The sequence below is a fragment of the Dromiciops gliroides genome, chromosome 2 (genome assembly GCF_019393635.1).
Source record: "Dromiciops gliroides isolate mDroGli1 chromosome 2, mDroGli1.pri, whole genome shotgun sequence".
NCBI classification, from domain to species: Eukaryota; Metazoa; Chordata; class Mammalia; order Microbiotheria; family Microbiotheriidae; genus Dromiciops; species Dromiciops gliroides.
The window spans coordinates 9,890,757-9,917,202 of record NC_057862.1 but is presented as its reverse complement, the minus strand read 5'-3'; the positions used below and the strand labels follow the sequence as shown (position 1 = coordinate 9,917,202).

Genomic DNA, 26,446 nt, shown 5'->3' with positions numbered 1-26,446 from the left:
TGATTTGTGCCTTTATACAACCTTTTGATAAGTGTCTTTTAAAATTAGTACAGGACCTCAGATAAATCCTGGAGACATTTCCCTAGAAACCTCCTTTGCCATGAGAAAGTCAACCCATTAGTGACCAATGAGCATTCATCCATTTTCAAATTTCTCTCTTTGTGCTACCATCTAGCTTACCCAGAAGATACAAACACAATCTAACATTATCCAAACAAATTCTGAGGTTTTCTTGAAGGACTTTGAGCCATGATAGCCACACCTCTGCTTATATCCCATCACTTATTATGCCAATAATACCCAGAAGATTTTGGAGAAGGCAGAGAAGACAGGACCAGAAAATCCTCGAGAGGTCATCAGTGTCTTCACCATGATCTGAAATCAAAACCAATGTGAAAACCTCTACTAGGTTTGCTATATTAATAACTTAGGACTCTTTCCCCCAATCCACTCTCCAGAACATAGAAACATTTCCTTAGCCTCAAGCAGACATTTTAGCATTTCCTCCCACCTCTTTAGGGTGTACTTTCCCCAAGGTCTCTTTCTCCTAAATTAAAAAGTTCCTATGCCACCTCCTTCATCTGGATGGCTAACAGAACACGGCCTCATGCCAACTTTGGAAACTCCTTGTGAGTGCCACGCCCATCCTCTTTCCTTCAAGGACCTGTGATGTCACTGGTGCTAACGCTTCCTCCCTGACACAGCAGCTGGTCTCTGAGAGCAGCTGTGCCCATACCAATCACCTCCCAGCATCGCTGGCCTGGCGAGGAGCCAATGACTGGGCCGAGCTGGTCCTTGAATGATGCACGTGACACCCAGCTGCCATGATGCCCGGCCAGCTGGGTAGGATCTGCCGGGTCAAGGACACAGGGTCACTTGGATGCAGGAAGGAAGCGGCAGAGGATGTCAGCGTACTGTCCATTTGTACTTCTATTTTTGATACACACTCACGTCTCAGTCCACTAGTGACACGAGTGCTCACTCCTCATTCCCAGGGTAATACTGACTGATCATACGCGGCAGCATTTCCTTCTTCTGGCTCACAAAAGCCCCTCTGGACTCTTTCCCCACACCGACAGACGCCCCTGTGTTCTGTTGTTACCCTTTACACGGGAAGAACCTGTTAGTGATTGTGATTGCTCCGGGTAGACCCAATGACCAAGATGGAGGCATTCCTGATACTGTGGCAACTGCAAGTTGGGAGAGCTCCTAAAAGCAGCTGGTGCCGGAAGGATTCCTCAGGCCAGAGCTAGTCTCTCTGAAGTGAACCAGCCTGCGCCTGGGGCAAGGACAGGCCATCTATTCCTTTAACCACTTCAGGCGTGTAGGAGGCCCAGCAAACCTTTGAGAGCGCAGGGTCACCTCGACGCCATGGCCAAGGCTTTAGGGGATGATGACTTTACTGAAGGCTGGAAACCATCATTTCAGATCAATTTGGGACAGAACCAAAAATGCTGACTTGGAAGTGGATACTCATGAGAATCAGAAGAAAGAAGAGAGTATCTTCTTGCCTTTGGGTCCAAGTCCCCTGGTGTAAACCACACCCGCAGGTAATAACATTTCCAGAGCAAAGGTTTGCAAAGCAACCTGCATATATGATCTCAACAGAGCCCCACAACAGCCTGTGAAGGGGCTCCTGCAGGTATCCCCACTTCACAGACGAGGAAGCTGAGGCTCAAGGAAGGCAGGCCCTTTGCCCAAGGTGATGTCCCAGACAGTACCTGTTGGCTCTTCCTGACCCCAACCCAGCACCTTGCCTGAAGGTAAAGGAAGAGGGTGGCAAGAGCGCGTTGGACACAGTTTTAGGTTCAGAAGCCAGGAGCAACCAGAGCTATGGTGAAGGGTCAGATGAGGGTGGCTGAGGAACGTCCTAGAGAAGCCAGAGCCGAGAGACTTTGGGGGGCCACGGCAGCTGTGGTGAAGGGTTTGAAGGCGCCAGATGCTTGGCCCCAGAGGGCAGGGCTGGGAGCATGGGTGCAAGTTGCCCAAAGTCAAAATTGTGCCTATTATTGTATGGAGGAACGGGGCCCTCAAGGAGAGGCCTGACCAGTATGGTCGGAGGTACCTCAGGACCCCCAGGAAAGAATACAGAGCTGGGACCCCGGACCTGCCCTGGCAATATCAGGAGCCTGGGTGTGAGGCCCTGGGGGGGGGTCCCAATGACCTGAGTGGGCTCTGTCGGGCTTACCAGCTGCTCCCATGGGGCCTCGGGTCCCTCTCCCCGGGGGCAGAAGTGTCAATTGCACTTAGTAAATGACTCACTGACAGGCCCCCACACCCGCACGTGCCCAATCCTCCCTAGCGGGCTGCTTCCAGGTCCCTTTGAGCCTCACCCCGAACTGTGACACCCAGGGTTGGGGTCCCCCAGGAAGGGCTCCCACTGAGGGGTGCAAAGTGTGGGCAGGTCCTCAGGAAGAGCCAGAGGGCAAGGGAGGGGGAATCTAGAGGAGGACAAAGGCACCTGGAGACCGGACCCAGACTCCAACAGGTATCAATTAGCTGCGGCCCCCCCCCCCCGCCCGCCCCCAACCTGGTCTCGGATCCGACTTTATATAGGAGGAAAGTGAGGCAGGCAGGGGTGCACCCGGGGCCGCACAGTGAGGGCAGGGGCTGGCAATGGTGGGCACAGTGACGCCCGGCCTCCCCCCTCCCGGGGTCCTCAGTTTGCCCATCTGGGCCAGTGATGCACGTGTCCGACAGTCCAAGCAGGTTTGGACCCTGGGCACGTGACTCAGCACCGGCCTCAGACTCCTCTGGGGTTCAGGGAGGGGAGGCCCCTCCCCATTACTGCTGCCTCCGGCTGGGGTCAGGTGACTTCTCTTTCTGGGCCTCAGTTTCCCCACCTGTGACCCGGACCCACGCCTTCCTCTCCCCCGGCCTCAGTTTCCTCTCTCTCTCCCCTCCCCCGACTTCAGTTTCCCAGCTCTTTGCCCTCTCTGCCGGGAGGGATCTCTAAGCGCCGTTACCTGGGGCTCCGGCTCCGGCTCCGGCTCCGGGGGCGCGCTCAAGCGCGCGCGCGCTCGCTCGCTCTCGGCCTGAGCGGGGTCCTGGGCGCGCGCCCCACAACGGCCAGGCAGGACGGCGGCGCATGCGCTCCGGGACCCTTGCCTCGTGGACCCAGCTCGGTTTGGTCCCCGGCTCTCGCCGTCTTTCCTCCAGCCCTCACGATCACGCACGCGCGCAGGGAAGCGGCCCCGCCTCTCCCTCAAGGCCCCGCCTCTCCCTCAAGGCCCCGCCCTTCCCCTGGAGTAGGCCGGGTCTCTCCGCCCTCTCCCCGCCCCGCCCCCCGGCGTTGCCAAGGCGACGAGCGAACGCGCTGCGGGCTGCAGGGGGCGGGTGGGAGGGCGGCGGGGACCGCGGGACTGGCGTGGAGAAGACAGGGCCGAGGCGGGGGGCGGAGGGCTCAGGCCCGGGCCCCCTGAGCAGCCGGACATGGATTCTCAACGTAAGGGGAGAGGCCCCGAAGGGCCGGGGGAGGGATATAGCTGGGCTGAGGTCTCAGGAACATGTGATCCCTGAAAAGGATCCCGGGGGCCGGTGGACCATCGCCCACCGCGCCGGTGGTGCGACCTCTCCGGGGGCCGTTAAGATGGCCGAGGCTGCGGAGGCCCGCTGACCCTGCCCCTCCAGCCCCGCAGACGTGCTGGGGAGATGGGACTGGGGACGGGCCGAGGTGAGAGCCCTGGACTGTCAGAGAACAAACCCCTCATGCTACAGATGGGGAAACTGAGGCGCGAAAGGGGGCGTGACTTGGCTCGGGTCTCTCAGGGAGGTGGCAGGCTTGTGAGCCCCCTCCCCAACGTCCCCCCCACCGGCTGACAGGGTTCACCCCTGGAACCTTTACAGGTGTGACACCTGCGCAGGTGTGGGCACCTGCTGCCGCCGATTAGGGGTTCGCTGCAGTAGGAGCGGGCAGAGCCCAAGGGCTCATGGGCCCCGGTCCCCTCGAGAGACCTCCAAGGACTAGGGACCTGGCAAACCAGCCACTTTGCTCTCGGTGACCCGTGGGTAGGAGCTAAGGGTCCTGTGCTTCTCCCAAACAATGTAGTCCTTGGCCCTTCCTGGGACCTGTCAGACTGTCTGCACCCGGGAGGGGGCAGGTGTTAATCTGCATCTTACATCCCCACCCTGTATGATGCTCCCAGGGCTCCTGAGCAGCCAGCCTTTTTGCAGGGGCCCCCTTTGTGGCTTGGGAATACCCTTCATAGTGCCTCCCCACGTGGGCATTTACCCCGGAAATTGGCAACCCCAAGCCTTCCCCTTCAGATGGGGGACAGTGCCCCGGGTGCCGTCCTCTGGGAGCCTTCCTTTGCTGGCCCCCCACAAGTCAAGGGCCCACTTCCCATGAGCATCCCAGCTCCCTAACTCTGGGAGAATACTGAGCTTTTCTGAAGTGGACTTTGGCTCCGGGAGGAGAAACCGCGGAATGACAAGGCCTGCTCAGGGGGCAAGCTGGGATGGCCAATGAAAGCAAATGTAAGAAATGGAGACAAAGTTCTGGACCCTGGTACTGGAGAGGGGTTATAGGCTGTTCCAGCTCAGATTCCCTGATGGGGCAAGTCACTTATCCCTTGTTTGCCTCAGTTTCCTCAACTATAAAATGGGGATAATGACAGCCCCCCCCCCCAGGGTTTCTGTGAAGATAAAATGAGATCATATTGCTAGCCCAGTGCCTGGAACACGGCAGGCCCTATATGTTCGCTAGCTGTTACTAATGATTACTTAGTGTTCATTGTCAAGCACTTAGTGTAGCGCCTGGCAGACAGTGGCACCATATAAATGCCTGTTATCACCACCAGCATTTTTGTTCTTGCTAAACACTTTGTGAAACGGCTACTTTGTGGAACCTTCTCAAAACAGGTTTCTTTTTCTTTTTCTAACTTTGTGTTTGGGGTTCATTACTTTTTTTTTTCAGGGCAATGAGGGTTAAGTGACCTGCCCAGAGTCACACAGCTAGTAAGTGTCAAGTGTCTGAGGCCAAATTTGAACTCAGGTCTTCCTGAATCCAGGGCCAGTGCTTTATCCACTGCGCCACCTAGTTTCCCCGGTTCATTCCTTTTTTTAAAGGGCTCCCAAGCTCCCAGATTCTATGCAGTTAAATATAGGCAAGGAGGCTTGATCTTACATTAATTTCCAGACTGTGGACTAGTGGGTTGCCTGATGTTGGGGGGGAGAACCACTCTTTGGGGGTGTGATTGACAAGAAAGTGTTTGATTGATTGGCAAAAGTGTGGTAGGAAGGGGCAGACAAAGATAAATTCTCTTGTAAGATCGACAATATTTTTCCCGTGTTTTCCCCAATTCCCATATTGTTTTTGCTGCCAGTTGAAACAGACATTGACCACCATAAGCTGATCGTGACCATAGTGCACTCTCCTCCCTTCTTTGCAAAGTAGTTCTCTTGTGCATCTTTTTTCTTAAGCCCAAAACCACACACTCAGAGGCCTTTAAACCCATATTTCAGAGCATTGTTTGTCCACCCAAGATGCTTTGTCTTTTAGGCTTTTGGAAATGCTAGTACTCAGAGTAAGTCTGGCATTTTGTGAGGCTTATTTGTTTTCCAGTAGAATCAAGCTTTAAAGAGGTTCTAGAAATAGTGAATCAGAGTTTGAGATGGTTTGTATGTAATTTTCTGTTTTTATATGATGAGATGCTCTCTTCCTAGGAAGCAAGAAGTGTTTCATTTTTGTCTTTATTTCCCCACTGTGCCTAGCATGGCCATGTATACATACTATATGTAGTAGGTGCTTAATAAGTGCTTATTTGTTGAGTGATAATATTTGCTTCTTTAGTCTTAGGGGAATATCTTCTGTTGAATCTTTCCAGTTGTCCAGAACATAATAGATATCATGGGGCAGCTAGGTAGTGCAGTGGATAGAGCACTGGCCCTGAAGCTGGGAGGACCTGAGTTCAAATCTCACCTCAGACAAGTACTAGCTGTGTGACCCTGAGCAAGTCACTTAACCCAGACATCCAGGGCGATCTCCAGTCATCCTGATGTATATCTTGGGTTTTTGTTTGTTTGTTTTATTTTTTTGCTGAGTCAATTGGGGTTAAGTGACTTTCCCAGGGTCACACAACCTGATGTATATTTTGTAACTGGACCCAGATGGCTCTGGAGGAGAGAGTGAGGCCGGTGACCTTGCACAGCCCTCCCTCACTTAAATCCAATTCACTGCAAGTCATGACATCATGATCAGCAATAATCAAAACTTTGTTTGGAATCAAAGATAAGGCTGTCACATGACCTCAAGAGAACTAAAAGACTGAAAATAAAATACCAGGCTATGGTTTTTTAAGGATTCCTCACTATGTATCTCCTTTATACATACTTTCCTCCCATGGAAATCAACCAATCTTAAATATTCACTGTCTTGCATTTAATGTTATTATACTTATTTCCTGCTCATAGTTATATTATCTCATGTGTAACTTATAGGAATCATATATATGTGTGTGTGTGTGTGTGTGTGTGTGTGTGTGTGTGCGTGCGTGTGTGTATATGTGTGTATGTATATATAAAGATACATATAAATATATGTGTATATACGTATGTGTGTATATATATATGTGTGTGTGTGTATGTGTATATGTGTGTGTATATAGATAGAGATATAGAGATATGTAATCCCTGCTCCAGGGACTAACATAAAACATACGGACATTTCTCAAATTAGTTTTGGGGTGACTCAGATAGACAGACCGATGGCTTTGTGGAATGGGAGACCAATTGCATCTTGGAGATATGCTTATTATTTGTGGTCATTCAAAACCATTGAATAGGGTGTGAATATTAATTTTCTGCTCCAGGCATTCTCCTATGGCATTATTTTCTTTCTTTCTTCCTTCCTTTCTTTCTTTCTTCCTTTCTTCCTTTCTTTCTTTCTTTCTTTCTTTCTTTCTTTCTTTCTTTCTTTCTTTCTTTCTTTCTTTCTTTCTTTCTTTCTTTCTTTCTTCCTTCCTTCCTTCCTTCCTTCCTTCCTTCCTTCCTTCCTTCCTTCCTTTCTTCCTTCCTTCCTTCCTTTCTTTCTTCCTTTCTTTCTTCCTTCCTTCCTTCCTTTCTTTCTTTCTTTCTTTCTTTCTTTCTTTCTTTCTTTCTTTCTTTCTTTCTTTCTTTCTTTCTTTCTATATATAATTATATATATATATATATATATATATATATATAATTTTTTGTGGGGCAATGAGGGTTAAGTGACTTGCCCAAGGTTACACAGCTAGTAAGTGTCAAGTGTCTGAGGCCAGATTTGAACTCAGGTCCTCCTGAATCCAGGGCCAGTGCTTTATCCACTGCACCACCTAGCTGCCCCGGCAATATTCATTTTCAGTGAAAATTCTGCTTCTGTGAAGTTCCTGAAAAAACCAAAAAACCAAAAAAAACTTCTCCCCCTGAATAAATGTGGAGGGAGTGCTATGCTTTAAAAAAGATTTATGTTAAATTGCTATAAAGCCCAGCCCAGTATCAGACTCCAGGTTGTGGAGAAGTATCAAAGTGACATTTTACAGGAATCGTTGAGTAGAGAACAGAAAACTGATGACAAGTAGGAACCCTACTTAATTACACTTAAGGATTAACTATATATCTAAGTGCACCACTATGAAGACTGGAAGAAATCGCCCCCAAGTCAATCTTATCTATTGCATTTCCACACATTTCGTTTTCTATCACTTTTAGGCATGACCTTTTTTAATGGAATCATTAAAATCAAATAAACATAAACTGCCCAAATTCCCCAACCAGAGAGTGCTCTGGCAATACCTAGATGATGACAGGGGTCTACTACCATTTGCAGAATGATAAGAAGTCAATGATCCAAGAAAGAGTTCCATAGGGAAAGGCCAAATTAAATGAGTTCAAAACCTTGAGCCATGGAACGAAGCTTTGGTGCTTGCTTCTGCATCTTTCATCATTTTTTTTCCTCAAACCAGCTCTGCGGACAGCAAGCTAAGCTGTTGCTGGTATTACCACGGAGTCCTATTCTTCTAAAGATTTAAAGCCGTTCTTAAGAGAAGACATCAGCTCCCTGGGAGGTTGTCTTCCTTCATTTCAGCCCCACACGCCTGGGGTTTTCCCGAGGAACACTTTGTTGCTAGAAATCTCCCTTCAAAGGATTTAAAATGGAGACAGCAGACGGAGCTACAAATTCTTCCGATGGTTAGATATTAAATCTGGGCACTTTTCAGAAGCAGCATTTTTGGTCCCCATGTCTTCTGTCTAGCTGGATGCCAGCTTTGATTTTCTTGGCTTGTGATGGGCACTGGGGTCTTAAAAAGAAGTATTAAACAGCAAAGAGAACTGTGTTCCCAGCTCCAGGTTGAAGTGCGGTATGTACAGTATACTCTGTGAACTTTGGTGATGATGAAAGGTGATTGTAGGAATGAGTTAGAAGAAGAATGCTCATGGTGGTGTTTTTTCCTTTTATCTATCCCAAGCTGTGGTGATTGTGAGCCATCCAGTCCTGATTCATCCAAAAACCCTACAGAAAGCACCTCTGGTATGCAGAAAGTTGTGCTAAGTGAAGGGGAGATGGAAAGTGATCAAGACATAAGCTTTGCACACTAGCTGGAGCTTATCCAGAAGAGGACACATTGCCATTAATCAACAAGCTTTTAATTAAACACTGACCAAGTGTGAGGCACTGTGTGAGGCCATGAGGGGGTGATGGGAGATAGAAGACTTGGGGGCGGGGCGGGGAGGGACCTGATCACTATCTTTGAGAGATTGAAGGGTGTAAAAGAGGGACTGGACTTTGTCCCTGATTTGTCCTCCTCTAATCTGATCTCAGCAGGGCCCTCACTGCAGCAAGGCAATCTTCTGACACCCTGATTCCTCCCAAAATGATTCTCTGTCCCACAGGGCACTGAGGCTATTGCAGATGTCCTCTTCTCTCCCCAAGCCAAGCCTCCAACAGCACTGCCTCCTCTAACCCTCTCAGCTGAGGACCTCACTTGTACTTCACCTGCAGACATGCCCAATTCTCCCCCATCCTTAAAAATCCTCACTGGATCCCACCACCCCCACTAACTGGCATCCTATAGCCCTCTTCCCTTTCTTAGTCACACTCTTTGAAAAAGCCATCTATGCTCAGTGCTTTTACTCTCTCTCCTCCCCTCTCCTTCTCTTCCTCTGTGAGGCTTAGCTCTCCTCAGTCAACCTAGGCTGCTCTCTCCAAAGTTATCAGGGAACTTCATGGCCAAATAGATTCTGGAGGCAGCTAGGTGGCACAGTGGATAAAGCATTGGCCCTGGATGCAGGAGGACCTGAGTTCAAATCTGGCCTCAGACACTTAACACTTACTAGCTGTGTGACCCTGGGCAAGTCACTTAACCCTCATTGCCTCACCCCCCCCCAAAAAAAACAAAACAAAACAAAACCCAAATTGATTCCAACCTTCTTGACCTCCCTGCAGTGGTCTACACCATCAATCACCCCCTCCTGGATTCTCCTCTATTAGTTTTCTGGACCCTGCGCCTTCTATCTTCTTCTCCTGCTTGTCCCACCGCTTCTTCTCAATCTTCTTTGCTGGATCTTCATCCTTGTTGTGGACTCTAACTGTGGGAGTCCCTCAGGAATTTACTCTGGGCCTTTTCTTTTCACTTCTACTTGGTGATCTCATTGGGTCGCATGGGTCCAGTTGTCTGGGCAATCGATTCCCAGGTCTATATATGCAAACCTAGCCTCTCTCCTGAGCTCCAGTCCCATGTCACCAACTGCATACAGTTCATTCTAGAGTGGACATCCAGTAGGCATTTCAAAGTCATAATGTCCAAAACAGAGGTTAGCATTTCCCCTGCCCCCACATCCTCCCCTCATCCATACTTCTTTACTACTGTTGAGGGCACCACCATCCTTCTAGTTTCCCAGATTTGGAATACTAGAGCAACTCCTTGTTCTAACAGACCCAAAATAACCAGGAAGACGAGGACTCAGGTCTTGCCTCTGACAAATACCAGCAGACTGACCATTTATCCTTTCAGGGCCACAGGTAACTAAGACTCCATGGTACAGCTAAACTGCCGATCAATGTCAGTGGGAGCAATTCACATACTGGGAATGTCTCACACACAGTCCTAGACCAGAAAGGAAGATAAGTGCCAGTTATAGTGCCTTGTGCAGAGGAGTCAGTTTTCTGAAAAGATGGAGAATTACAGTGAGACAAAGGTGAGCAGATGCCATTCCAGCTGGGGCTCTTGACAGTCGAGTCACCTCTATGGTGGATTGGACTTCATAAGAATGGATGAGATTGTCTTCTGAAGGGAAAGGTTTTAAGAATCATGGCCACATTTAAGGGATACTGGCTAACGGGAATAGCAGATGGCAGGAACCAACATATATCAAGGGGCAAAATAAGGTCAGTGGTGGGTGACAAAAAGGTCTTCTGTTTCAAAATTAGAGAGTTAATTTAGTTGAGCATGGATTGAAATCTGTGCCCATGCATGCCTGTACTAGGTTAGCATGAAGTGACCAAGAATCTACTTGCATTTTTACAAGAAAAATAGAGTTTATAATTTAGCTCAATGTCAAATTCTCAGCAGTAGGCTGTGTAGCAAGGCAGAACTCTGATCCCAGGTATTTAAAATGTGCCCAAGATTCTCTACATGAGGTTATTTGAGTGGACACCTCTGGTATTACCTTGATGGTCCTGACAAAGGAGATATTGGAAATCAGACTTTCCTTCACTGACCAAATGTGACATGGGTCAGAATTAATCCTTCAGGTTTGCTTCAGGGACAGTCTCTGAGAATGGCTTCACCGTGTAATGAACTGAAGATGACTTTGGGATGTCAGGCATTTTGTATTTGGAGTGTTTCATCCCCAGAATTCTGTGTATCTTTAGCTGGGTTATCTCTCTCATGTTGGAAGAAATAATAAAATACCCTCTTGCTAGTCTATAGTTTGTTTACCATGCTGTAAGCTGTCTTTACTATCCAGAGGGTGAATCCTACTGTGAATCATGCCAGAGGTTTTTTATTCTCTGTAGAATCACCAAACTTCAGAGATGAAATAGACCTTTTCTAGCTGCTTTCAATATTTTCTCCTTGACCTGGGAGCTCTGGAATTTGGCTATAATATACCTGGAGGTTTTCCTTTTGGGATGTCTTTCGGGGGGGTGATTGGTGGATTATTTCAATTTCTATTTTACCTTATGCTTCTAGAATATCAGGGCAATTTCCCTGACAATCTCTTAGAAGATACTGTCTAAAATCTTATTTTTTTCATGGTTTTCAGGTGGTCCAATGATTTTCAAATGATCTCTCCTGGATCTATTTTCCAGGTCAGCTGTTTTTCCAAGGAGATATTTCATATTGCTCTCTATTTTTTATTCATTTGGATTTGCTTTACTGTGTCTCGGTTTCTCATAAAGTCACTAGCTTCCATTTGTTCAATCCTAATTCTTAGGCAATGATTTTCTTCAGAGAGCTTTTGTATCTCCTTTTCCATTTGGCTTTTCAAGCAGTTGACTTTTTTCTCATGACTCTTCTGCATTGCTCTCATTTCTCTTTCCATTCTTTCCTCCACCTCTCTAAATCTTCCTTCTATCTCTCCTACTTTCTCTTCAAAGTCCCTTTTGAGCACTTCCATGGCCTGAGACCAATTCATATTTTTCTTGGAAGCTTTGGACTTAGGAGCCCTGAGGTTGAGGCTGTTATCCTCTTCTGAGGGTGCACCTCAATCTTCCTTGTCACTAAAGAAACTTTTAATAGTTCTCAACCTTCTTTGCTTTCTCATCTTGCCATCTTTTACTTGACTTTTAACTCCCTCTTACAGTGGGGCTCTAGTTCCAAGCTACACTATCCCAAGCTTCAGAGGGCCCCAGATGTTTTGGTTTGAGGGAAGGAAGGTTTTTCTCTCGCCTGGCCTGTTTTCTGGTCCTGTTCTCTGCTCCAAAGATAAGCTCGAGCCAACTTGCTAATTAACCAGCTAGCAGAATTTTGTGGGCTGTGGTGGTTCTTAGCTCTGACGAGCCTGTGCCCCTCCCCCACCTGGGCCTCTTGCAAGATTTCTTCCTGATTTCTGATGCATAAACCTTTTAATCTATACCTGAACAAGAATTCTGGTTGTGCAGTAGTTAGAGCTCCTGGCCTGTAATCATGAAGACCTGAGTTAAAATCTGGCCGCAGACACTTATTAGTTGTGTGACCCTGGGCAAGTCATTTCACCCTGTTTGCTTCAGTTTCCTCATCTCTAAAATTAACTGGAGAAGCAAATGGCAAACTACTCCAAGATCTTTGCCAAGAAAACCTCAAATGAGGTCACAGAGAGTCAGACATGACTGAAAAACGGCTGAACAAAACCAACAACAGTTCATTTTACTGCTGGAGAGCTGTAATTGTTAGGAATTGCCCCTTTCCTTCAGGCCTGAGTTCACCTCCATAGTTTCCATCCATCACAGGGAGAACCATCTCATCTCTCTCAGTGACAGTCCTTCAAATACCTGAGAATAGCATTTCAACAGTGTTACTAAATGCCTCTTCTGGGAAAAGTCCCAGGGGTACCAAGACCAAATGTTAATAATCTCCACCCTTCACAAACTTAGGTTTTACTGGGTGAATACAACATGAGCAAAGATAAGGACACTGAGGAGAAGTGGTGGGACAAGCAGGAGAAGAAGCTAGAAGGAGCAGGGTCCTGGAAACTAAGAGAGGAGAGAGCATCCAGAAGAGGGGGTGATTGATGGGGTAGACCACTGCAGAGAGGTCAAGAAGGTTGGAATCCATTTGGCCATGAAGTTCCCTGATAACTTTGGAGAGAGCAGCCTAGGTTGACTGAGGAGAGCTAAGCCTCACAGAGGAAGAGAAGGAGAGGGGAGGAGAGAGAGTAAAAGCACTGAGCATAGATGGCTTTTTCAAAGAGTGTGACTAAGAAAGGGAAGAGAGCTATAGGATGCCAGCTAGTGGGGGTGGTGGGATCCAGTGAGGATTTTTAAGGATGGGGGAGAATTGGGCATGTTTGCAGGTGAAGTACAAGTGAGGTCCTCAGCTGAGAGGGTCAGAGGAGGCAGTGCTGTTGGAGGCTTGGCTTGGGGAGAGAAGAGGACATCTGCAATAGCCTCAGTGCCCTGTGGGACAGAGAATCATTTTGGGAGGAATCAGGGTGTCAGAAGATTGCCTTGCTGCAGTGAGGGCCCTGCTGAGATCAGATTAGAGGAGGACAAATCAGGGACAAAGTCCAGTCCCTCTTTTACACCCTTCAAGTTCTCAAAGATAGTGATTGAGTCCCCCCCCCAAGTCTTCTATCTCCCATCACCCCCTCATGGCCTCACAGGTGGTCAGTGTTTAATGAAAAGCTTATTCATTGGTTCTTCTTTAGGGTAAATATTTCTAGTTCCTTCAACAGAATCTCATGGTGTATGATCTCGAAGTTCATCACCATCCCATTTAATAATAAGAAAAGATTACTATGTGCCCAGCACGTTGCTAAGCACTTTATAAACACCATCTGGTTTGCTTCTCATGCTCACCTTGTCAGGTGGATGCTCTTATTATCCTCACTTTGCAGATGAGGAAACCAGAGCAGACGGAGCTAAAGTGACCTGCCCGGGTCCTACAGTTCCTCTGTGTCTGAGGCCAGTTGGGAGCTCAGGTCTTGCTCTGTCCACTGCGCCCCTAACAAGCTCTTTAGCTCTTTGTTCTCTTGTGGCCTTCCTAAATTGAGATCCTCAGAACTCTTCCCGATGTGGCCACTTCCTTAGGCCTTCGCATGCTGTTTCCTTGTGGAAGCCTAAGATCTCATCAAGCTTTTGGGCTGCCACATCATACTGTGGATTCATATTGAGCTTGATGTCCGGTACTCCCCTCTCCCATCTTTTCAGGTAAAAGATCACTGAATCATTAACATCTCTTGATTCTTTTAGTTCTGTTAGTCATTCAGTGATCCACTTAGGCGGCTAACAACATCCAACTCTCCAAATTTTCCCTAAGAGTAGGAAAAGAGACGGTTAAGAGGAGAGGTAAGTTCTCTCTCCTCCAAGAGAGTTCTGGGCCAGCCTGCACCATCTCACAAGATCGCAAGAGGGCTGGATTTTCCGTGGGAGCATTTACACCTTGGTAGTCAGCAAAAAACGCAAGTCTCATTCCTCCTAAGTTCAATTCCCCCATAGAATTTTGGTCCATGGGATTCATTGTTTCATTTCTGATAGCTATTTTCTCAGTGGCTCATTCTTAATAGGTGCTCAAGAAGAATTTTTTGAATGACTCCAACAAATGAGATAATATGTAAAGCACTTTACAAACCTTAAAGTGATCTATGTGTCAATTATGAAAAACCAATGTAGCTAAAAAAGTAAAAATTCTAGAAATGCTAAAGGAAGCAATGGACAAAGAGAAGATAAGCTTCCTGTTTATTGAAGCATGTAACAACGAGCAATAAGGATAATAACACAATTGCACAAAAATAAAATTACTTAAGCTTTTGGCACAGCTGGAAAAGCAAAGCAGAGAGAGAGAGGCAAAGATACGGCAGCATAGCCAGGAAATACTGGAAGGGCATTGGAAACACGAACCATCCAGTGAGTGGATGCCTGGTTTCAGGGGATTTTAATCCGATTAAAAAAACTAGAGCCCATTCTAATGGGTGTCCCAGCCCTGTGGCCCTTGCCCTGAGTTTAGGAGAAGCAGTACCCAACACCAGGATGGGAGAACTCAGGGGCCAGCCATGAGGACCTGGGCTGGGAAATGCCAGTGTGACAAGCCATTGACCCCCACTTTCATTATTAGCATTGCATTGGGAGAGGGCCTCAAAGCCACCCCGTGAGGTGTGTAGATACTATCGTCCCATTTCATAGATGAGGAAATTGAGGCTCGGGCAGGTTAAAGGCTATAGTTATTCCCTTAGTCACTCAGAAAGTGCCACTAGTGGCAAGGACCACAGCCCATACCGGAGGTGACCTGTGGTTTTGGTAACAAGCTTACATTAAGTGTGCTTTGCATTCTGCCTCCTTTTAGTGTGGCCCTCACGGACACTCTGAGGGTGTTAATAAGCAAGTGCCTTGTTCTGCTTCTGCTTTTTCACCCAGCATCCTCAAGGGACTAAGGAGCTGCCAGGGATCCTCAAGGCCGGCTTCCTTCCACGGGGTCCCAGAGAGCAGTGCTAGGGGAGGCAGAAGACTTCAGCCCAATTTATGGAAACACTTTCCTAACAGTCAGAGGTATCCGCCAATGCTTACAGTGTGTCAGGCACCGGCTTCCTGGGAAGCAGGAGAAGACAGAAATAGCCTGTGCTGGAGGGGCTGGGAAAATCAGGTACAATGACAGCCTGTCGGCAGGCTGAGTGTAGAATAATGAAAGAAAAGAAAACTGTATACCCTGGGACCCACTGATCCTTTATTTCCCAATGATTGCTTCCGAAGTAGGTGCTGCTATGAACATTCAGGTCTGCATAGTGCCTTTTGTGTGTGTGTGTGTGTGTGTGTGTGTGTGTGTGTGTGTAAATGTATGTATGTGCACATGTACATGTGTGCACACACATATAAGATGTGTGGAATTCAGAAACATTTGGGGATACCTCTGTTAGGAATTTTGTTTTCTTAAATTGAGCTGAAATTGTTCACCTTGAAGTAAAACAAGGCAGAAGACATAGAAATAAAACGAGACAGAAGGAAAGCTCCCTGGCTCTTGTGAGGAGCTAAAGAAAAGGGCCAGTGATTGGTGGCATCATGGCTCCAAAGGACCCCCCAAAGAGGATGCCAAGGTCACTTGGACGTTTTAATGGGCAATTAACTTAAAACTGCAAACAGACCTTCATGAACATTGTTGTGCCTGCTATAGAAGATGAAGAAGTGGAGAAATTCTGGGATGGATTGGAAGAAATTGGACATGTTGTTAATAGTGCCATGGCCAGGCTCTTGCCCAGGCCAGTGGATCTCCCCTGTGCACCATCTCTGGAGTGCCCCGTTCTGTTCTCTAATGCTGCCCCTACCCTAGGGCAGGCCCTCACCCCATACCAGGACGATTATAAGAGCTGCTGGGGGTGGTGTCTGCCCCCCTCAAATCTCTCCTCATTCTGATCCATCCTCCATTCAGTCACCAAAGGGCCTGACTTGAATGACCAAGTTGGTCATTCTGCAGGGCTCCGCTTTGCAGCATTCATCCTGTGTAGTTTAAATGCTTCCCCCAATAGGGCAGCGTTTGACTTGATGTGTTGTATTCCAATGAGATCTTTCTGCTAGCATATTGCCATCTACACAGAGCTTCTTATCACCTGTGCCAATTTTGTGCATTGAAACCTCAGGGTTTTAATTTGCACTCCTTATTATTGGCGATTAGGAGCGTTCTTTAGCCTGTGTTTTTTCTCCATAAGCCCCATTCTGGGTTAGTGGGTAAGTAAATGGCTCAGTGGTCCAGTGCGCTGGGCTTAGAGTCACAAAGGCTTCAGTTCAAATGAGGCCTCAGGCACTCACTAGTTATGATCCTGGGTAAGTCACGCAGCCTCTTTGTGCCTCAGTTTCTTCATCTGTATAATGGGGATAATAACAGCACCTGCCTCTCAGGGTTTTTTGTGAGAATCAAATGAGACTTTGGAAATTTTTGTGATGAATGGAAAAGCCCAAGAGACAGAGTTTCTGGGTAATCAGCAGTCAGTTTATTAGGCTAGGTAATAATCAATAAATCGATGAGGTTTCTTGTGGAAAACCAAAGACAAAACATGGAGAAATTGAAAGCCTTGATATACTTTTGAAAAAGGGGATGCCCCTGACAAGTGAAAACCCACCCTGATTGGTGGACATTTAATGAGAGGGTGGTAGAGAAGGCTTTAGCTCCTCCCACTGAGAATGTGGCTTGATCATGAGACTTGGCCTTCTCCAGCACCCTGGACAGGGGATCCCTCTCCATCCAACCACTCTGGTTGGTTTTCTCCTTGGTCAACAGAGTCATGCTAAACTCTAATGGAGAGGTACCAGGGCAGGGGCTCATTTCCTGGGGGCACGAGCTCCCCTAGACTGGATTCTGTTCACACTCTCAATAGTAGTCAGGTCTCCTGGTTGGCCCAAGGTCAAGGAACATGTCCCTGAGTGTGAGGGTCATCTCATCAGTCATTCATGTCTTTCAGAGATGGACTAACCTTCTTCAGGGGCTGGGCCCTAAATGAGGAAGTAAAAGGAGGAAAGCAATAAAATAATAACTTCTCTCACCTCAAAGCATCATGGACAAAATAGCTACTAATACTATTTTGAGAACTTTTTGTCCATATCCTCAGCTACAAGCTTCTTAGAGAATGGCTCTTGCTCTTATATATTTGTGTCAATTTCCTGCATGCTTTGGCTAATAATACTCTAATAAAAGGTTTCATTGATGCCTTCTGTTTTGTACATTGTCATGATTATCCCTGGAACTCTTCTCCCTTCCTTTCCCAGAGAACCATCCCATATGACAAATAATATTTCTTTAAAGAGGAGAAAAAATCAGGACGACTGATTAATGCATTGAGAAAGTCTAAAAACCTATGCAGTGTAACCTCTCTGAACAACCTACCTTCACAGAAGGTGGTTTGGGGGTGTCCTCTCATATATACATTCAAATCAGGCTTGATCTTTATCATTTTGCCATCTTCACTTTTGATTTTTTGGGTGTTCTTTCCTTTCATATTCTAGTTACTGTTATACTTTCATATTGTTCTAGTGTACTATTTTCTTGGCTCTGTTTACTTCCTTCTGTATCCATTGATGTGGATCTTTCCGTGTTTCTCTGAATTCATTTTGCTTGTCACTTCTTACGGCATAGTAGTCTCCTAGACCATCATTTGTTTGCTATTCCCCAGTTGTTGGACATCTACTTTGTTTTCAATTCTTAGCTCTCAAAAGTATACTACTATGCTATAGTATACTATGTATACTTATAGGATCCTCTAAGTATTTTGGTGTACATGGGGACTCTCTTCTTCTTTGTGGCTTCCTTGGGCTATATGACCAGTCAGGCAGTCTCTGATTCAAAGGGCATGGACTTTGTGGTCACTTGATTTGCATACTTTCAAATTTCTTTCCAAAATGGTACCATGTCACAGGGTGCTTATTTTATACTCCCTCCAACATTGACTATTGCCATTTTTTGTCACCTTTGTCGATTTGCATTTCTCTTACTGGTGATTTTGAGCACCATTTTCATGTGGTCATAAATACTTTGCCGTTCTTATTTTGAGAAATGTTTGTTCATATCTGTTGGTCATTTATCTATTTGGAAATAGCTACTAGGCATACATGCACACACAATATACACATACTTATATTTCTTAATTGTTTATATATTTTGAATACCAAGATTTTTATTAGATTTATTTAATGCAAAATGTTTCCAATCGGCAGTTTTTCTTTTTACTCTAGTTATATTGATTTTGTTCGTCTAAAAGGTTAATTTTTTATAATTAAGATAAACAGAAAAAGTTTAATTCTGTTTTTGAGTTTAATTTTTTTAATTCTGAAAAGGCTTTACAAACATTACTCATACAAAGGTGATGCCAAACTTATGTGCATTAGGAGGGTGTTTTTGAGTCCCCCCTCCATGACCCCATCTGTCCTGAGCAGGACAGATATCTCCATCTTTGTGAACATCTGGTGTTGTTGGAGATTTAAAAAAAATCTCTCTGCTTTACAAGGTTGTCATGAAAATCAATTCAGAAATCAGTGTGATATGTTTGCAAGACAGCTGTAGGGCGGTGATTATTTGTTATCGGAGTGAACCACACATTTCAAATTTATTTTCCCCTTTTCAGATTAGAAGTTTGGCACTACAAATAAGTCCTGTTATTTAAATGGAACTCAACTCTATTTATCCTTCTTTTCAGCCCATGTTATTATTATAGACTGAAAATACTTATGTCCTCAAAGGGATAAATTTGCATATTGATTATTTCTCTTTTTATAACTTTGTTGTTGTTGTTGTTGTTGTTGTTGTGGGGCAATGAGGGTTAAGTGACTTGCCCAGGGTCACACAGCTAGTAAGTGTTAAGTGTCTGAGGTCAGATTTGAACTCAGGTCCTCCCGAATCCAGGTCCCGTGCTCTATCCACTGTGCCACCTAGCTGCCCCCTTGATTATTTCTCAATCAAAAGGATTGGGTTTGGGGCAGCAAGATGGCACAGTGGATAGAACACCGGCCCTGGAGTCAGGAGTACCTGAGTTCAAATCCGGCCTCAGACACAACACTTACTAGCTGTGTGACCCTGGGCAAGTCACTTAACCCCAATTGCCTCACTAAAAAAAAAAAAAAAGGATTGGGTTTCTCTTCCCTGGTCTTTGTCCCCTGCCCCAGTAATGACAGTCTCAACTTACCAATGACCCACATATCTAAATGGCTGCTGCTGCTGCTCTTCTCCCAGCCCTCTGATCGTTGCTGCCATGGGAACCAGGTGAAAATATTTGGAGACATTAGAGAATCTTCAGGTTTCCAAGATGAAGCAAGATTGAAGCTTTGGAAGGCAGGTTTCCATGCAGGGCCCACCAGAATCCATGATGAGGTGTTCCTTCTCAGACTTCCCTGGGTTAGATTTTAGTTGTGGTTTGGTTTTGCTTCACATTATCTGCAATTGAGCCATTAGAGATTCCCTTGGCCAGGAGCTTTCAGGCACAGCTTACACATAGTGTGTGCTTTAATGCTTGTTGAATGAATAAGATCGCTCTGCATAAATGTCAGCTGTTGTGTGAAAGGACGAGTCAATCATTCAGGCGGTCCATCTGATGGCTTCCTTTCTAAGGCTAGGCTGCCATGCCAGGGAGGGGGCCCTCTGACTGACTACAAGGAGAGGTAGGTAACTTGGAAAGGACAAGCCCAGGCAGGTTAGTGTAGTGGGCATCTAGAGTGTGGCAGGGAGGGACACTGGGCAATGGGAAGGGGATGTGGAAAGGGAAGGGAGAGGATGTCTGAGGCAAACGTCACTCTTTTCAAAATGTTGCCTAAGCTGACCCTGCAGAAGGAAAGAGAAAGAAGCTCCTCTCCCTCCTCCTTTCCCTCCTCCTTGCCTTCATCCTTCCCCTCCTCCTCCTCTCCTTCCCCTCCCCTTATTTTCTCCCCCCCCCCCCACTCAGTGCCTATGAGCATTAGTCTCAAGTTCGTGCTCTTGGAACCATAGTTCATAGCTACCCTATTCATCTAGTTGGTTTGCCTGGGCTCATCTGTGAACATGGTTCTATGGGGAAGTGATCTGAGTTGCCAATGACCAACTTGCAAACTAACTTCAGAACACAATCCTCTCCTAATTTGGGGATTGCCTATTTTGACTTTGTTTTGACCAAAGAAACTCTTTTATTCAAGTTGAGAGCAAAACAAGCCAGAGAAAGTAAACACAGGAGAATAGAGACCAGACAGAAGAGAGGAAAAGAGTTCTCCCATTGGGAGCAAGGCAGTCAAGAGAGAGGGTCCGAGACCTCAGCCAAGCGTCTACAGTATAACAAGTTGGGGGTAGGGTCATGATGGAGACTGCCCGCTTTTCTCTTGTCAGCTTCTTCCCGGGGTCTTGTCCGACTTTCAACAGCCTGAAGGGGGTTGGAATTGGCTCTGTGCCAGGTGTGTACAAAGGAAATCAATGGGGTGCTCAGGGAGGGCTAGCACCTCTGGTGGGAGGGCTGGCTGAGCCTTTTTTAGGGCAGTTGCCTCGCTCTCACCTTTGGGTCCAAGGAACTATACATGTGCAGCAGCCACACCTCAGTAAAAGCAGTTCAGCAGACAGGCTAAATCAACTTGAAGGTAACCAGCAGGCCTCAAAGCCATTGGTGATTTATGCAGATGTCTGCCCCAAGCATGTGAAGATCTCCTTTGGAGGAATGGGTGGATGAGAACGACTTGTTCCACCAGCCTTGAAGGCGGCTGAAACAGATGCCGAAGAGAGCTTAGAGCTTGGTCAGACATCGAAGGTCGTCCACTGCATCCCAGGCCACCCCTGGTAGTTTTGACTTTTGTCCTGCTAGTGGACTTCGATGACTCTGGAAAAGAGTGAAGCTGATGACTTTGTGCAACTTTGTCTCACTTAAATCCAATTCATGGACAATTCGTGATGTCATTGGTACTTTTTGAAAACAAAGGACAAGCATGAATAACACCAATGCCAACAACAAAGGAAGATATTGTCGATCTGTTCTGCGCTCAGAGCATATCAATGCCAGCCAGCCTTGAGAGCTTGTCTGTGTTGGTTTTCTATCCCTGGAAGGAGAGAATAAAAGAGGAGTCATACCTTGTTGGAAATGGGCCGTTTCACCAGGTGTGCACAAGCATGCCCAACCAGACACGAACAAAAGCATCTAAGGATCTCTTGCCCAGATCCACTGTGACCATGGTGGGGACTCTGAGAGCGATCTTTGAGGAGATGCTGGCCTTGGCAGGTACCCAGAAGGCTAGGAACACTTCTTATCATCCTCAACAAGACCCGCAGCTGCAGTGTTTTACCCACACTCTGTTGGACACATTGGGAACTTGGAGACCAGAGCGAAAGGCTCAGTGGAATCACTGTCTCATTTCTAGTCCCTGCCTACAATTTCACCAGAAGGATGCTACAGGCTTGACATCATCCTGGCTTATGTTGGGGTGAGAAACATGTTGCTTCTTGACTCGTGTTCTGGTATTTCAGATGAAGGGGATAATGGAACAGCTCACACTTGGTGAATGATTCTGAGAGATGCTCAGCCACTACCTGAAGCTTCTGTAACAGAAGATCCACAAAGAATGAAAACTGTGATGGTGCCAGGCAGAGAACTGTCAAGACAACTTATTCAGCCATTCCCTAATTAATAGGCATCCCCTCAATTTCCAGCTCTTTGCTACCACAAAGAGAACTTCTATAAACATTTTAGAACATATAGATTCTTTTGCTTTTCCACGGATCATCTCTGGAAATAGACCAAGTAGTAGTATTGCTGAGTCAAAAGCAGTAAGGAGTTTAATAACTCTTTGGGCATAATTCCAGATTGCTCTCCAAAATGGTTGGCTCAGTTCACAATTCCACCAACAATGAATTAGCATCCAAATTTTCCATATCCTCTCCAAAATTTGTCCCTTTCCCCTTCTAACATTTTAGCCGATCTGGTATGTATAAAATGATATCTCAAGGTTGTTTTGATCTGCATTACTCTAACCAATAATAATTTAGAGCATTTTATTAATGTGACTCACAAATTGTTTTGATTTCTTCATTTGAAAACTGCCTGTTCATATCCTTTGGCCATTTATCAGTTGGGGAATGACTCCTATTCTTATAGATTTGACAAAGTTCTTTATATATTTTAGATATTAGACCCTTATCTGATAAACTGTCTATAAAATTTTCATTCCTCCACCCCCACCCCCAATTTTCTGCTTTCCTTCTGATCTTGGCTATATTTGTTTTATTTGTACAAAGCTTTTAAAATTTAAAGTAATTGAAATTATTCATTTTATACCTAACCTTACTGTCTATCTCTTGTTTATTCATAAATTGTTTACCTATCCATAAGTCTGATAAGTAATATGTTCTGTGTTCGTCTAATTTTCTTGTAAAATCTCCCTATATAGCTAGGTAATGTATCCATTTTGACCTTATCTTAACAAATGGTGTGAGATATTGGTCCATACCCAGTTTCTGCCATATTGCTTTCTAGTTTTCCTTATAACTTTTTACCAAATAATGGATTCTTATCCCAAAATCTTGATATTATGTTTATTTGCTTTTGTAAAATATATTTATACTCTATTCCATTGATTTATCTTAGCCAATGCTAGATAGTTTTGAATTAATTACTGCCTTATAATATCGTTTAAGACCTAGTACTACTAAGCCTTCTTCTTTAACACTTTTTTGTCATTATTTCCTTTGATATTCTTGAATTTTTGTTTTTCCAAATAAATTCTGTTATTATTTTTTCTAATTCAGTAAAATAATTTTTTGTTAATTTACTTGGCATGGCATTGAATATATAAATTAGTTTGGGTAAATTGTCATTTTCATTATATTGGCCCTGGCTACCTATGAGCTATTAATATCTCTCTAATTATTTAAATATGATTTAATGTATATAAAAAGTTTTTTTAAAATATAATTTTGTTTATATAGTTCCTGGATTTGTTTTGGCAGTGTAGTCCCAGTTATTTTATAATGTCTAGAGTTATTTTAAATGAGGGGTTTTTTTACACTATCTCTTCCTGCAGAGTTTTGTTTGTGATATATAGGAATGCTGATGATTTGTGCAAAATTACTTTATATCCTGCTATTTTGCTAAAATTAATTGTTTCAACAAACTTTTTAGTTGTTTTTGGAATTTTCCAAGAGTATCATCATATCATCTACAAAAGGAGATAGTTTTATCACCTCATTTCCTATTCTGATTCCTTCAACTTCTTTTTCTTCTTTTATTGCTATTGCTAAGATTTCTAGTACAATATTGAATAATGTTGGTGACAGTAGATATCCTTGTTTCACACCTGATGTTACTGGGAAGAACTCTAGTTTATTACCATTTCAAATAATGCTTGCCAATGGTTTAAGATAAATTTTTTTATCAATTAAAAAATATTTATACCAATACTTTTGAGTGTTTTTTAATACAAATGGGTATTGAATTTTATCAAAAGCCTTTTTTGCATCTATTGATATAATCATATTTTTAATCTTTATTATTGTTGTTGTTATTATTATTATTATTGGAGGGGCAATGAGGGTTAAGTGACTTGCCCAGGGTCACACAGCTAGTAAGTGTCAAGTGTCTGAGGCCGGATTTGAACTCCAGTCTTCCTGAATCCAGGGCTGGTGCTTTATTCACTGTACCATCTAGCTGCCCCCTTAACTTTTATTATTGATGTAATCAATTATACTAATAGTTTTCTTTATGTTAAACCATCCTTGCATTCCTGGTATTAATCCCACTTGATCATAATGTAAAACCTTTGTAATATATTGTTGTAATATTTTAGCTCGTATTTTATTTAGGATTTTTGCATCCATATTCATTAATGAAATTGGCCTGTAATTTTCCTTTTCTGTTTTTACTCTTTCTGGTCTAGGTATCAATATCATATTTGTTTCATTAAAGGAGTTTGATAGAATCCCTTCTTTATCTATTATTCCAAATAACTGATTTAATATTGTAACTAGTTGATATTTAAATGTTTGATAAAATTAACTTGTAAATCCATCTGGTCCTGGTGCTTCTCTCTCTCTCTCTCTCTCTCTCTCTCTTTTGCAGGGCAATGAGGGTTAAGTGACTTGCCCAGGGTCACACAGCTAGTAAGTGTTGTGTCTGAGGTCAGATTTGAACTCGGGTCCTCCTGAATCCAGGGCTGGTGCTCTATCCACTGTGCTACCTAGCTGCCCCTTTTTAACTTTTTTTTTTTTTCAGGGTGCTTTTCTCTTAGGAAGCTCACTTATGGCCTTTTCAATTTCCTTTTCTAAAACAGGTCTATTTAGATATACTATTTCCTCATCTGCTAACCTAGGCAATTGATATTTTTGTAAATATTATTCCATTTCACTTAAATTGTTAGATTTATTGGCATTTACTTAGGAAAATAATACCTCATAATTGCTTTAATTTCATCTTTGTTAGTAGTATTTTTACCTTTTTCATTTTTAATACTAGTGATTTGGTTTTCTTATCTCTTTTTTTAAAAAATCAACAATCCATCCACTTTTTATTTATTTATTTATCCATTCATTCATTCATCCACTTATTAATTTACTCATTTATTAATCCAATGGCTTTATTCTCAATTTTATTAATCTTGCCTTTAATTTTAAGCACTTCCAAGTTAGTATTTAATTGGGGATTGTGAATTTGTTCTTTTTCTGGTTTTTAAAAATTTTCATACCTAATCCAAAAGTCTGCTCTTTTTCTATTTTATTGATGTAAGCATTTAGAGATAAAAGTTTTCCTCTAATCATTGCTTTTGCTATATCACATAGGTTTTGATATATTGTCTTTTTGTCGTCATTTTCTTTAATGAGATTATTGTTTCTGTGATTTGTTCTTTAACCCACTCATTCTTAAGATTAAGTTGTTTAATCTTCAATTAGTTTTTAATCTAGATTTTCTTGTGCTCTTATTAAACGTAATTTTTATTTCATTATGATCTGAAAAGGATACTTTTAATTTTGTTTTTCTGCTTTTAACTATAAAATTTTTATGTGCTACCATGTGGTTGATCTTTGTAGAAATACCATTAACCACTGAGAAAAAGTTACATTCTTATCTATTTCCATTTAATTCTCTCCAGTTATATTTCATATCAAGTTTATCTAAAATTCTATTTCCTTAATTTCTTTCTTATTTTTTGGGGGGAAGGTTGGATTTATCTAATTTTGAAAGGGGAAAATTAAAGTCTCCTACTATTATAGTACTGCTATCTATATCCACCTGTAAAATATAACTTAAAAATTTAGCTGCTATAGTATTTGGTGCATATAGTAGTTATTAGTAATAAAAGTATTTTTGGGGGGGTGGGGCAGTGAGGGTTAAATGACTTTTCCAGGGTCACACAGCTAGTAAGTGTCAAGTGTCTGAGGCCTGATTTGAACGCCTGACTCCAAGGCCAGTGCTCTATCCACTGGGCCACCTAGCTGCCCTCCCCCAATAGTATTCTTAAAACTGTCATCATTATTAACATAGTTTGAAAGAAAGGTTGGGGCTGAGTTGTTTCTGATGAGGTAAAACAAACTTGCTAAGAAACAAAGTTGGGTAGGAAAAGCTTAAAAGGAAAAATTATCTCATAAAAATGGGTCAAAAAAGGAAGAACTAATACAGAGGAAGCAGGTAGGGGTGGGGTGGAGGGTTGGTAACACTGGAACCTTACTCTCATCTGGGTTGAAGAGGAAACAACATATACATGTGAAGAGGTTCAGAAGTCTTGTGAACTTCTAGAGAGGTGAGAAAATTGGGGGATAGGGTAGGTGTATAGATGGTATAGATTTAAAAGGGTGTATAGATTGATTAGGAGGGTGGGCTAAGTCTGATAAGGAAGGGACTTTTAGAAGGGTAGGTAAAATAAAGAATAAGAGGGTAAAGGGAGAAGGTAAGGTAACAGTAAAAAGAGAGGCTGAGAAGGCAAATAGTAAAAATAAGATGGAGGGAAATTCACAAAAAGTAACCATAACGTTGAATGTGAATGGGATGAACTCACCCATAAAGTGGAAACAGCAGAATGGATTAAAAATCAGAATCCAACAATATGTTGTTTACACGAAAGACATTTAAAAATGAGAGCTACACACAGAGTTAGAATGGAGAATTGGAGTAGAATTGATTCTGCTTTACCTCATGCAAAAAAGGCAAGGGAAGCAATTATGATCTCAGACAAAGTTTTGGCTAAAATAGATTTAATAAAAAGAAATAAACAGGGTGACTGCATTTTTTTTTTTGCAGGGCTATGGGGGTTAAATGACTTGCCCAGGGTCACACAGCTAGTAAGTGTCAAGTGTCTGAGGCTGGATTTGAATTCAGGTACTCCTGAATCCAGGGCCGGTACTTTATCTACTGTGCCACCTAGCTGCCCCAGGGT

At 44.0% G+C, this 26,446-nt stretch overlaps 2 protein-coding genes across 3 annotated transcripts in view; one reads left to right on the top strand and one right to left on the bottom strand.

The window, feature by feature from the left end:
* The window catches only part of DHX32 (DEAH-box helicase 32 (putative)), a 55,533-nt gene extending 52,422 nt beyond the window's left edge, over positions 1-3,111 (bottom strand). For both annotated transcript variants that reach the window (XM_043989983.1, XM_043989984.1), the window contains exon 1: positions 2,967-3,111. The gene's annotated coding sequence lies outside the window, so the exon portion shown is untranslated. The remainder of the gene's footprint in view (positions 1-2,966) is intronic.
* Positions 3,112-3,361: 250 nt separating this feature from the next.
* FANK1 (fibronectin type III and ankyrin repeat domains 1) overlaps positions 3,362-26,446 on the top strand; it is a 68,785-nt gene continuing 45,700 nt past the window's right edge. The window contains exon 1 of the mRNA XM_043988644.1: positions 3,362-3,445. Within this exon, the coding sequence (XP_043844579.1) occupies positions 3,433-3,445 (13 nt within the window). The 5' untranslated portion in view covers positions 3,362-3,432. The remainder of the gene's footprint in view (positions 3,446-26,446) is intronic.